General features: G+C 41.1%; 2 protein-coding genes across 2 annotated transcripts in view; one reads left to right on the top strand and one right to left on the bottom strand.

Moving 5' to 3' along the window:
- Window positions 1–4,534, bottom strand: part of APOB (apolipoprotein B) — a 38,968-nt gene extending 34,434 nt beyond the window's left edge. The window contains exons 1-3 of the mRNA XM_083178610.1: window positions 4,399–4,534; window positions 2,407–2,445; window positions 52–167 (exon numbers count right to left, since the gene is read on the bottom strand). Of these exons, the coding sequence (XP_083034736.1) occupies window positions 52–167; window positions 2,407–2,445; window positions 4,399–4,456 (213 nt within the window). The 5' untranslated portion in view covers window positions 4,457–4,534. The remainder of the gene's footprint in view (window positions 1–51; window positions 168–2,406; window positions 2,446–4,398) is intronic.
- Window positions 4,535–9,706: 5,172 nt separating this feature from the next.
- LOC146063028 (protein NYNRIN-like) lies at window positions 9,707–13,075 on the top strand. The gene has a single exon (XM_083175038.1). It carries the CDS (start codon window positions 9,707–9,709, stop codon window positions 13,073–13,075), a length of 3,369 nt encoding a protein of 1,122 aa, XP_083031164.1.
- Window positions 13,076–13,919: the final 844 nt, after the last annotated feature.

Here is a 13,919-nt window from a genome sequence, read left to right on the forward strand (position 1 = left end):
CCATTATATTATTACAGTATTACGACTACGTGTGTCCTGGCCCCCACTTACCTTGCAGTTAAAAGTAGATCCACTCTGTGCATCGGCTGTTCCTGTCACCCCGCTGGACGTACCAGCCTCATAACTGTAGACATATTTCTTTAAATGCTTGAATTTCGTTGCATCTCCTAAAAATATAAACATGTGAACACTTTTATTTTACTTTATCTTCTCTTTATACCAGATGTATAAGAATCCCTTTATAATGTAAGTTAAAATTGGGTCATTAATAGGTTTACCGTACTGCAGGGTTGCCTACCCTCCCGGAATGGCCGTGAGGGTCCCGAAAATTGGATCACCGTCCCGGCCCCCCGGAAAGGTGGGCAATCCTCCCGGATTCTGGGGGACCCTTCGCGTCGTTTAGCCCTGCCACCTCTGCGGAGATCGTCAAATTGAGGGACTTTTCTTCATGGGGGCGGGGCTTAATGATGTCACTTTAAGCCCCGCCCCCGAAGTCCTCTCAGGGCTTCTCCCGAAGAGGAGCTTTCTAAAGTCGGCAACCCTGCTGTACTACCCTTTAAACTGGGACATTTAAGAATAATACAGGTTCTGTGGCTGATTGAAACCAGGTGAAATCTAGGCTTGAAGTCAGCCAGCCTCAGAATCTGTGGAATTCATGTGTCCTGCTTTATAAGGATAGACAAGTTAAGGACAAGTTAATGCACTTTCTCAAACTCCGCCATTACAGTCCAGGCTTTTAGAATATCCATGCTTGAGTCCAGGTGGATAAAACAAATTGACTGAGGTACTAATTATCCGGTTTATTTAGTAAGCATTGGAGAGAGGTAAAGTCGACAGAAATAAAGTACCAGCTTTCATTTTTCAAGCACAGCCCATAACATGACAGTTAGGAGCTGATTGGCTGGTGCTTATCTCTCTATAAGGCTTTTAGAACATAGACCCCAAAGCTCGAACATAAATATCCCTCAAACCTGAATTGTTCTGAAAAAGCTGAATTAATGCACACATTCCTCCACCTAACAGGGCACTATTTTTTTCCTTAGTTTTTTTGTTAATTTTCTTCTTCCATCTACAATAAATGTATATATTTATTTTACATATTTGCTCAGTGGTGGTCTTCTGTAGCTATATTCCACAAGTATTCAAACTCAGAACTCAGAACCCCAAACAGTCTATGTTTTCCAGGTCACCTCACAGAATCACTAGATGAATAATTAGCTCCACCTGTGGCTGCCAGTACACCTGTGCAACTGCTGGGCAGCCTGGAAAATGTGACCTGTTTGGGATCCTGATGACCACGTTTGAGAACCATTCCCTATTCCCAAGCCTTCATTTCTTCAGGTTATAGAAGTTATGGTACACCGAATCGTATTAGCTGTATAGGGCTGCTGGCGCTCTATGAATACAAGTCAATTTTTATGTAAATAAATCTCTAATGAAATAATTAAGAAAAAAATACATCCTTGTGTCTCTATCTGAATGGGTGATTTCTGAAAACACATATTATTTTGTAGTGTGTAAAAAAAAAATAAGGTTTTTATTTGAATTCTATATTATTGAGTAAAAGAAAATAACAAACTAATACAAATCAACATGCAAACTGGTTTAGAATACACACTTAAAAGTATTATTTCTCAATCCTCTTGCTTCATTGCAATATATCACAATGACACAAGAGGGCGCTGTTATCTTTGTTGCGCAGCTATTGCTTGCGGTCAATTGAAAACAACATTTAATACTTTGTCCTCTAAAGAACAACATGTATCATTTCCAATAAGCGGCCCCTGGCCTTCAATACAAAGGTTAAACACTCAGTACACATTTCGTGATCCCTGGAAAGATTATCTGCAATAAATAATTATCCATACTGATATGACAGGTATGAAGTCAGCTTTCCTGCCTGCTGTTTACCCTGTTCGCCAGTAGTTAGGTAACAAAACATAGTCCAATCTAAAAAAAAAAACCTATAGCAATTCTCTGTCTTTCTGTCGCAACACTGGAAATCACCACGGCGATTTTAACACTTTCACGACTCAAGAGCGCAAGAGAAAGGGGAGATGTTTCGTTTAATTTTATTTTTTCTTGCGTGGACTGGTCAACCTCTATTGCAGGCATGTCCAACCTGCGGCCCTCCAGCTGTTGTGAAACTACAGGTCCCAGTATGCCTTGCCATTACCTAATAGCAGAACTGTGGCAAGGCATGATGGGACTTGTAGTTTCACAACAGCTGGAGGGCTGCAGGTTGGACAAGCCTGCTCTATTGGTTCATCGATACCTTTTTTTTATGAAAAAAATGTTTTTAAACCATCATTGGTCAATTCCACTGAATCTGCACAGTCACAATCGTTATTAGAAAGCACATAAACAGAATCATTATATAGAATACAAATAGAATATCAATCTTACTGGAGCATCTCGCATTTTGGCTCTCGGTCCCATCTTCCTCTGAAGAAAGAAAAGATAAATCATGAGAACGCTCTCAGACTGTGTGCAGGAACAGACACCTGCGCTGTGTGCAGGAACAGTGGTTCTCAAACTCTGTCTTCAGGGCCCTCCAACAGTTCACGTTTCCCGGGTCCCCACACAGAATCACAAGTGAAGTCATTAGCCCCAACTGTGGATCTTTTAAAATGTGTCAGTGAATAATGAGTACACCTGTGCACCTGCCGGGTGACCTGGAAACCGTGAACTGTTGAGATCCACTGACTTAGAATAACATTAGGGTTTTCTGCTTAATGATAACGGGAAATGTTTCTATATGAATAGAGGAACACCGTGGTCTACGATAACAAGCTACAAGCAAAATAGTTGGTTAGAATGAAAACTTTTTCCAAGCGGAATTGTGAAAAAAAAATCACTTCCAAAACCTAGGAGGAAATTTACTAAGATGGGACTTCTATTTCACATGCGATGTTGCTATGGGCAATATAATATAATATATATAGTATCTGATTGGTTGCCCACAGCAACATCCAATCTGAAATAGCAAATTTCCCCCTATTGTTATACAGTATACACCCAGAAATTTGCTGTGCAGCCTACTTTACAGGCAGTTGTTGGGTCTACACAAACATTTAAAAGCCCCCATCAAATTGTTGGCAATTAGTAACACAGTCCAGACAATAGTATAACATACTGTATATATATATATATATATATATATATATATATATATATATATATATATATATATAAAATAAGTCACCATCCACTCCATAGCTGGATTACATATGAACAGGCGCTCACAGCATTTATAGCACCTGATGCAAGATACACAGTATACGTGGTAAACACCAACACAAGACTGGGAAGCGCAACAATAAAAATATATTCCTCTGATTTTTTAAGGCACACGTTCAAAACTTTGCCACTATTATTATTATTATTATTATTATTATTATTAGAGATATTGTACACTCTAAGAGCTGAAAAAAAGAAAATATTTGACTATAGAAAGAAACTGCTCATCCATACCATGTATTATTGACAATATCAGAACCTTTGTCGTAGGTTTTAAGGATATTCCATTCAGAACCTTTACATTTTAACTGTAAACATCCTCATTATTTGCAAAGAAGAAATTCAGCAGTTTACAGAGTGCAGAAAGAATGAGTGTTTGAGTGTGTGTGTAAATATATATATATATATATATATATCTTTTTTTATATCTATATATCTATATATATATATATATATATATATATATATATATAGATATATAGATATTTTTATATATAGATAGACAGAGAGAGAGAGAGAGTGAGAGAGAGAGAGATCTGTTTTTTTGGTACAAATCTACTTGTTTTTTTTATAATCCAATATGGAATACAGACGGAGCCATCCTCATATAGCCATCTCTGGATAGCTATGGTGAGCCATGGCTCACCAAGGCCTATTGTTCTCAGCTGCAATACAATACATAGAACAATACAGTAGGGGATTAGCAGAGTAATCCATTACTTACAGTACTTAATCCTTTTAAATGGCTAGATGAGGATGGCTCCGCCTGTATGTGATAATGTAACATATAGACAAAACTACAGGTATGGGGTACGTATAAATATTTTTAACATGATTCAATGGAAACAAATCTGATCCACACACAGATGATGCTCACACGTTATTTACCAATTGCAAAGCCTCAATATACAGATACATACAGGGGGCGATTCCAGATACAATGGCATACCCCCTACTAAATACTGCATGCCAATCTCTAGCCCATTGTACAGTGCAGCTGAATATGCTGGCGCTATATTACTGAGAATCAATACACTATTCCAGTCCCCCCAGCCATAAGGCAGCAGGTGCCGTCAGTCCTCCCAAGTGACCATGTAACCAGCGGTAAGCACGGCTGGGGTTGTTCCCTCTACAGAGGTAAAGTCATCCGGTACTTACGGGCAAAGGTGCAACTGCTGGCAAACAGCACGAGCAGCAATAGCGTCCTACTGCCCATGTTGAGCTATTCCAGCTCTCAGGAGCAACGGGACTCCTTCTCTGCCAGTCTTGGCTTCTCTTCTTTGTCAGAGGGAGAAGAATGAGCCTCTTGCCGTGGACATGAATTTATATAGCCAGGAAAACCAGCTGAGTTATTGTGTTTAGAAGTTCAGAGCAAATTGCAAAAGGTCCAAAGGGTAAAGTTTTGCCTGTAAGATTAGTGATGACCTGGGCCCGGAGCTGGGAAAACAGCAGGATAGCAGTGATGATAGCAGACGGATCCCAGTCTACGCCTGTATTTTATTATCCCACTGCATATGCTTCATGATGAAGCGATTGGGTATCAATGTACTCAGCATAAGAGTGGATGCTCACATGTGTAATGCAATACTCCCCTCCGCTTATGGAGTACAAGAGCAGCAGTCCTCTACCTGGAACTATTGCCATCAGCGGGGAGACTCCCACCAAACATCCGGGGACTAATGCAAAGTGTCACCGCTGAGAGTTCTGCGGATGGGTCATGTGATTGGCCGCTCCATGCACGCTGCTTGGCCGAGAGGCGCAATAATGGGCAACTGCGCCTGACTCTGAGTCATAGGAAGAATGGGGAGGATTGGGTGGCAACACGGAGTATGCAAGTAGGGTAAGGGCCAAATTTACTGAAGGTTCTAAAAATGAAGAGATCATGTTGCCCATAGCAACCAATCAGATGCTGTAAATCATTTCTCTATTGCATCCCAGAAAATGATAGGCAGAATTAGCTTGGTTGCTATGGGCAACATCACCTCTTTTCATTTTAAGAAGATTTAGTTAATTTATCCTCAAGTACCTGAGGTTGTGTATTGGGATCTCTTGCCCCAGTAATAGGGATGGTGCGTGTGCTCACTGATAGTGATAATGGCTACGGCATGTCCACAGTGGCATGGATATAGGCGGAGTTCTGCTCACACAATGCGGCCATAATCATCCTCCATGCATCTCTGTGCAAGTCTCCCAGCCTCCAGTGGGTAAGGGAGCCCCCTATTTCCCTTTCCCCCTTAACTGCTCTGGGCCAACTCCACCATCTAGTTAAAGACTTAAGGGGTCAATATATAGTAGCGTCATAAAAAGGGTGCTAAGGGTGCAGGCCGCACCTGGGTGTCTTCCGCCGAAGGATGACGCCAATGTGCCGACTCCTCCTCATTGACAGGAACCAGAAGCTGCACTCTAACATTACCTGCAGCACCTGGCTTCTGTTACTGTGTAGGAGCCGGCAAGGCCACACCGCTATGCATGAGGCCCCACCCCTTACATACAAAGCCATGCCCCATTTTTATATACACTGGGTGTCACCATATTTACTGACACCCCTTTTCTACGTAGTAAACCTTGGAAAGAGGTAAAGTGGGCGGAGAAAGAGTAGCAACCAACCAGCCCTTAAATCTGACATTTTTAAAACACAACCTGTAACATGTCAGTTAGGGGCTGGTGTTACCATATACAATTTTGCACAAACAGATATAAGTCAGAAAATGCTAGTAACAGCACAAATATTTTGAATTGAATTATGTTTTATGATGTGTATTTTCAATCATGATTAATTGTACTTTGCGGCAAGAGTTTGGATCATTGGGTATAGGACGGTGTATTGGGTAATCAATATAGATAGAAGGCCAAATGCTTAATACAGTATAAATGAAACGGATTAATCCCATGTTTTATTAATGGAGTAAGCAATGTATACACTATGGGTCAGACTCCAGCTATCTGGTTTTCTTTCTGGAGAATGTTACATTGCAGGACAGACAAGACACTATTGTATTTTGACAACAGGAGTGTAAAATAGATTGATGCACAGGGAGAGCCCAGAAACAGGCAATGGAGATTACCACTAGCGTCCAGACAAGCAGGAGACCCTGTCACCATTAGCATCCATAAATTCAATAACGTCATGAGAACAGGGAACTTCATTCTGCGTATTTGGGGTTAAAAGGGAGATATAGAGGTTTTGGTAGTTCAGATCAGAGGGACAGCTGAGAAGGAAAGACCCTGAGACGTCAGGTAGTTATTCATATTTACCCTCAAATATTCTTGCAAGTGTATAGTATGTGTATTGTGTAGGTTAGTATAAGTGTTTTGTTTGTTATGTAGGTACCATAAATAAGGAAGCGTATAATATTATAGGACTTATTATCATTGTGTTTCTTATCTTGTATTATTTGTGTATCTAGAATAAAGTATCATTTTAATAGAGCTGACATTCCGTGTCTCGAACTTTCTTGTTGGGATCTATAAATATCTCATAAGAGATCTATATATGTATATCTTGCACTATATTGTATAGGGACTGCAAGGTTGGTTGACAATTGTATTTTGTAAACATAATTTTCACATAGTCAATGAGCTGGGATGAAATATATGTGTGAAGTATATTTTAATGGTTTAGCTCCCAGACAGTAGATATAGCAGTATTTACCCTGTGGGTCAATCACACTTATATGTATCCAAACGTTTATGTGAAGTACATCTCTGTGTGATTGACTAGTGATTATATTGCCCCTCTAGTTACAAGTCAACCTATCTTGTAGGCCTATTATAATATAAAGGCAGATATTAAATACATAAAGTGTCACATCAATATATAATATAATCTATATCATATGATATGATATAATATATATATATATATACACACAGCAGAGACCCCAAACTCTACAATTGGCGACCACGAAGGGACACAATTGGAATGATCGGTATCTATTTTAACTGATACAATATTTTTAGAAGCAACACAAAAGGCTAAATGCCTGTTGCCAAATGTACAAGATCACAGTGGAATAGGTTGTAAATGAGACAGATCTGAAAAGGCCTAAAATATACAAATCAAAACACTGGTGTTAGAGTAACTTATCAGGCTAGCGAACAGATAAGAGAGGACACCAAGTGTAAAATTGTAGAAAATATTATTCCCAAATAAACAATTTGTAATTCTTAGCGATAGAATACATTTAAAGGAAAGGGAATAAAACTTTAAAATGGCTACAATGTCAAATATTGACAGTTTTGTAGTGAAATACATCACAAAGCAAAAGTGTACAGACTTTGCTTGTGATGCAAAATTAAATGAAAACCCCTGGAGCTATGTCCAGGAATTGTTTGATGATGAAATCAAATCAAAGAAAAGCAGTAAGAAACATAAAGGTTTAGCCATTGCAGGCTTGTATGCAGCATGTATGGCTATGAACACCAAGCTAAGCAGTTTAGCTGAAACCCTCCAAAAATGTAGGGAAGAATCTAATTTAAAAGAAACAGAAAGCAAGGAAAAAATAGAGCAGTTAAATGTTCAACTTAAAACGTTAACAACACTTAATGACATGGGTAAAATCTCCCAGGATGAAGTCATTCAAAAGCATAAAATTGCTCAAAGAGAAGCAACCGAGTGTAGGAAAGCACTAACAGAGGTTACAACAGAAAGAGATGAAATAATAAGTGCTTATAAAGTTATGCAGAATCAGCTTACAGAGTGCATGAAAGGAAAGGTAGTTGACCATGCCCCTTGTATGGACAGGGAGATGCAGCTTAGACAGGATGTATCTGTTTTAAAGGGACACATCGCTGCAAACACTAAAATAGGAGCTGCAGCTACAGGCTCATGTCCTGTATATGCATATGAAAGGGAACAATGGGACCCAAATCATGAGGAGAGAGAGAACTGCTGGGGAGAGGGGAATTCTACTGAATATACCCCTAGGTTGCCCATAGCAATGGGAGAGTTTGCAGAGTCAGCAGGGAACAGGGAGTGCTCTATATTAATAGATGCAGAAAGTGATGAAGAGCAGACAGAAATAGAGACGCACAGGCCCTATAGACAACCAGCACCCCTCACCGAGAGTAGGAACACCTTACTGGGGTTCAATAGCGAGGGGGAGGCTATTCACTCCAGGGCCCCTAGGGCCGACCACCCCCCACAACCCATAAAAACACTCATGGGAGTTGCAGATATGATTGGGAAAATGAATTCAGGCGAACACATCACATCCCATGCAGTTAATGTCCAGCAGAGGTGTGAAATGCTAGGAATTAGAAACATCACTGACCAAGTTAAGGTATTGCAATTAACAATTCCCTTAGCTTCCTGGAGTGCTCTGCCCGATTTAATTAAAGAAGGAAAGGGTACATATAAGGAAACAATAGAGGAGCTTCAAAAGATAATAAACCCTTCAGTGTCAGGCTCAATGGTAGCATATGAAATAAAACAGCAAATTGAGGAGAACCCATTAATAATGCAAATAGGTTATGGGCAGCATATAGTGCTGGAAACAGCAAAAACAACAATAAGAACAGCAAAGATTTTAAAAATTTGTTGGTGCATAACTCACATCCAACAATTAAAGCTAAATGTGAGCACTTGATAGACACCACAAAGCATAGCTATGATAAAATAATGGGGTTAATGCAGCGGTCCTTTCAAGCAGTTCAGGCCAGTAAACAACGCAAAATGGCAGAGAAGAATGAAAAATGTTTTGTAAAAAAAGTTGCAGCAGTACAGCCAGAGAACAGACCTGTGGTAGTTGAAGGGCCCCAAATTCCAGGAGAAGTAAATACTCCCTTTAATCCACAATGGAACACAGGGTCACAAAGGAGAGGGGGAATGTATAAAAGCAGACCCATGTTTAGAGGAGGAGGAAGAGGTTACCAAGGTCACTCAAATGATGGTGCTTGGAACCGACACACGGCTTACCCACAACACTTTGGGGACAGAGCTAAGGACTCAGGAGAGTTTAAATACCAGGGTCCCACTTACACTGAGCTAAGACACCAGCTACAGGCCATAAAGGAAAAATATGACATTTTAGAAAAGGCAAATAAAATGCAGCAAGCTGACCCACAGAAAGATAAAAATTGACTATCAGTGGCCCCAAGGATAGTTGCACCAATCACTTTAGATAGGTGTGGGCGCCCACAAGTCTCAGTTATGTTCAGGGGTCACCAACATACCATGTTACTAGACACAGGTGCCGCAATATCTATCCTACATGATGACCAACCACAACATTCACCTCTGTCAGCAGGCAAAACAATTCACCTTCAAAGCTTTGCTGGGAATAAGATAGACACAGTATTGTCAAAACCGCTCCCAATACAAATAGGAAATGTTTCTGTTATACACACGTTCGCATTAGCTTCACTGCCTAATGAGACTAATTTGTTAGGGTCTGATTTTATGATCCCTAATGGATGTGTATTGGATCTGACTAATCTTTTACTCCTGCAAAGTCCTCCTAACACAATGCCTGAGATTGTGATAATACCAGATTTCCATGTTATTGCAGAGGTAAAACCCAACAATGCAAAATACAATGTACTTGAGGCTAATGCTAATCACCCTGACAAAGACTTACTTTTGCCATTGCTTGAAGAATTTCAGGATGCCTTTGCTAAACATAAACATGACTGTGGAAAGGTAAACAGATTGATTGATGTCAATGGTCCTGACCCTCCTCCACAAAAGCAGTACAATTTCCCACAAGAGGCTATATGCTTCATTCAAGAGACAATTGACTCTCTGTTAGAGCAGCATGTAATTAGGCCATGTGTATCTACAAACAATGCCCCAATATGGCCAGTAAGGAAACCGGATGGTTCCTGGCGTCTTACAATTGACTACCGCAAGCTCAATGGCCTCACTCATAGCTGCGCACCTACAGTGGCATCAATGCCAGACGTCCTGAAAATGTTAAGCCCAGAACATAAATGGTTCACAGTCTTAGACATTTCAAATGGTTATTGGTCACTGCCTCTATCTGAGAAGTGTCAGTACAAATATGCATTTAAATTTCTGGGAAAACAATATACGTTTACGTGTCTTCCCCAAGGGTTCCATAATAGTGCCAGTTTCTTTCACACTGCCATGAGAGATGTTTTAACTGACTTTTCTTCCCATAAGAATTTGTTACAGTATGTAGATGACCTCTTGCTAGTGACAGAGACAAAGGAAGAGCATCTCCGGTTACTGAGAGAACTCCTCGGCATCCTCAAAGACGCAGGTTTGAAGTGTAACCCTTCTAAAGCGCAACTCTTGTGCGACTCTGTTTCCTTTCTGGGGATCAATGTCACATCTGATGGGAGAGCAATATCGGCAGATAAGGTAAAAACCATCCTTCGTCTCCCTCTTCCTGTCAGCATCCCAACACTGAGATCCTTCCTGGGGTTGGTAAATTACTCTAGGACTTTTATTCCAAACTTTGCACAAGCATCTGCACCTCTCTACACGCTCCTTAAAAAGGATGTAAAATGGGAATGGACCCCTAGTCACACAAAGGCAGTGGAAACCTTAAAGGAAGCACTAGCTAGTGCACCTGCTCTTGCAAATCCAAACCCTCAGTTACCTTTTCACATAGAAACAGCAGCAACAGAGACAGCCATGTCAGCAGTCTTGTCACAGGACATACATGCACAACAGAGGCCAATAGCCTATGCATCAAAGTTGCTAACACCTGTGGAATTGAAATACTCTGTATGTGAAAAACACCTTCTGGCCACATTTTGGGCAGTGAAATTGTTCACATACATGATAGGCCTGAACCCAATCATCTTACATTCCACTCACACACCAACAAGGTTCCTCCTCACAGACAGGATCAAAGATGGAAATGTTTCTAATGCCAGATTAGCTCACTGGGCTCTTTTGTTGCAGGATAGGGACATTACAGTGAAAGCTACTGCCAGCCCATCTGCTTGTGCATATGGACTCATTTACCAGGGAGTACCACACACATGTGAATTACCCCCAGCTGACCATTCAAAACATTTCTTTAGAGCAATGTCACAGGAGGCTACAGCCCCTGAACACATCACTCAGATATTTACGGACGGCTCATGTTTTTACATAGAAGGGTCACCCCATGCAGGTTTTGGTCTGTACATACTGCAGCCTCAGACCACACCACAGTCTGTGTCTCGCTCTTGCGATGTGAAGTCTGCACAGTATGCAGAGCTGGCAGCAATAGCACATGCCCTTGAATTGTTTAAAGACCACAAAAATGAGATTGCATTGTACTCTGACTCAGCATGGGTATGTAATGCCCTTACAGAATTTTTGCCCTTTTGGCATACGCATCAGTATACCTCATCTGATGGAAGCCCTCTGAAATATGCAGACCTCCTCAGGTACATAGTGTCTTTGGCACAGAACCTGGCACATGTCCCCTGGGTTTGCAAAGTCAAAGGACATTCCCTCACATCACCACACCATGAGCACAATGAAATGTCTGACCTGTTAGCCAAACAAGGGGCACAAGAGGGGGAGCCATGGCAGATACCAAAAGAAAGCACAGAATCAACTGTGTGCCCTCTTGTATGTGCAGTAACAAAAAGGCCAGAGATGGTAAATGCACCAGACATTGTAGAGATTCAAAGGCAGGACCCTGAAATTAAGGAAATCATTAAAAAATTGAGAAATGAGGAATTGAATTTAACAGAGGGAAACACATTGGCAAAATACATACACAACCTTACATTAACCAAGGACAAGGAGCTCCTTATCCACAATGGGGAAGATGTAACGTGGGTGGTCCCAAAAGAGTACAGACATGAAATGATTTATCTTGTACATGACCTCCCTACAGGTGGACACCAGGGTGTAGAAAAAACAAACCAGAGACTAAAAACAGTAGGTTGGTGGCCAGACATGGGGAAAGATGTACAGCAATACTGTGACAACTGTGTGGTATGTGCTCAAGTTAACCCAGCGCCTAGAAAGATAAATGCTCCCTTGAGAATACAGAGGAGGGAAGGTCCCTGGAATGCATTGCAAATTGATTACATGGGCCCTCTGCCGGTCACAACTAAAAGTAACAAATATGTGTTGGTTGTGACTGACTTGTTTTCAAAATGGGTAGAAATTTTCCCTACTAAAAATAACACTGCTTTGAGCACAGCTAAAATCTTGGTTGAGCAGATTTTCACACGGTGGGGTCTCCCAGCATCAGTTGAATCAGACCAGGGCTCACATTTCACAGGTAATGTGATGCAAAGTTGCCTAAAGATGCTGGGAATAAAACAAAGCTTCCACATTTCGTATCATCCAGAATCTTCAGGACAGGTAGAACGAGCAAATAGACATATCAAAACAATGTTAAGAAAGCTTGTGGACATAAATGGCAAGAATTGGGATAATTTATTACCCCTAGTTGCAATGGCGATAAGGGCCACACCCTCATCAGCTACTAGATTAACACCCTTTGAGTTAATGACAGGAAGACAAATGAGGCTGCCTGAGCATCTCTGGATAGACCTGCACACCCCCACTATTGATAGATTGTCCATGGACCAGTACCTTACAAAACTGGAAAGAGCACTCACAGAGGTTCATCTGTTTGCAGCACAACACCTAGGGAAAGCGCAGAGAAAAGCTAAGGCCTGTTTTGACAAAGGGGTAAAGGAGAATTGTTGGGAAGTGGGAGAAAAAGTTATGCTTTTAGAACTCCGCCCCACAGAACATTGTCTGGGCAAGAAGTGGAGAGGACCATTTGTAATAATGGATAGACTAAGTCCCTCAGTGTATAAAATCAGAATCAAAGACACAAAGAAAGTGCAGGACAAATGGGTACATGCCAATCAAATGAAACTGTACAAAGGAGATGGACCGACTGAATAATTCACATTTCCTCTCCTCATACAATTTCATCTTTCTTCTCCCCTCATAATTGTTTTTTTTATTATTTTACAGGAAAATGAGAATCCCAAGTCTGATCCTGTCGTTATTGTTGAGCCTCCAACTCCAGGGTACCAGTGAAATTAATATTTCAATCAGAGTGGAAGCCAACCCGATCCATTGCAAAGAGGGAGAATCCATCCTCATTCCAGTGTCCGTACAAGGCACCACGGGAGAACAAGTATCCTGGTGGGGCCCAAAGCATAAAGGATTGAAAGCCTGGGATAATGGAAGCGCAGGAAACTCGCCACAGTACCGCGGTAGAGTACACGTTTTTCCAAATGGATCCTTATTGCTTAGCCATGCAAAGCTCACAGACACAGGAACCTGGACATATGGTTTCATTATTCCCATTCCTACATATGGAAGTCCACCCACTGTGCAAAGAACTTATGTCCCTGGAAGCATCACGCTTAATGTTTCCCGAAAGGTAGCCCCTAACCCAACAATCGCCACAACCAAGGCAAAAATATTTCCATCTGCTATGCCAATTGCATGCCCACAAACCAGTGAAGGGCCCATGAGTGGACTTACGGCTACTTCCATTCCGGGTTCCCTCATAAACAATGTAAAATATATACATGTGCCAGTAGTCCTCAACTTGTCTAAATGGAACATGGCAGAATTCGGTCATTGTGTAAATAGTAGTGTTTCTTTGTTTTACGCTTCCTTATTAGTAGATATTGTTACTTCTCACCAGAGCAGAACTCAAGACCCGTACACAGGACAGGCTAACACTCAACAAAAAGGTATTTTTAGATCCAGAAAATTACAAAGCCTAGATGGT

The sequence above is a fragment of the Crinia signifera genome, chromosome 3 (genome assembly GCF_055691185.1).
Source record: "Crinia signifera chromosome 3, ASM5569118v1, whole genome shotgun sequence".
Classification (NCBI taxonomy): domain Eukaryota; kingdom Metazoa; phylum Chordata; class Amphibia; order Anura; family Myobatrachidae; genus Crinia; species Crinia signifera.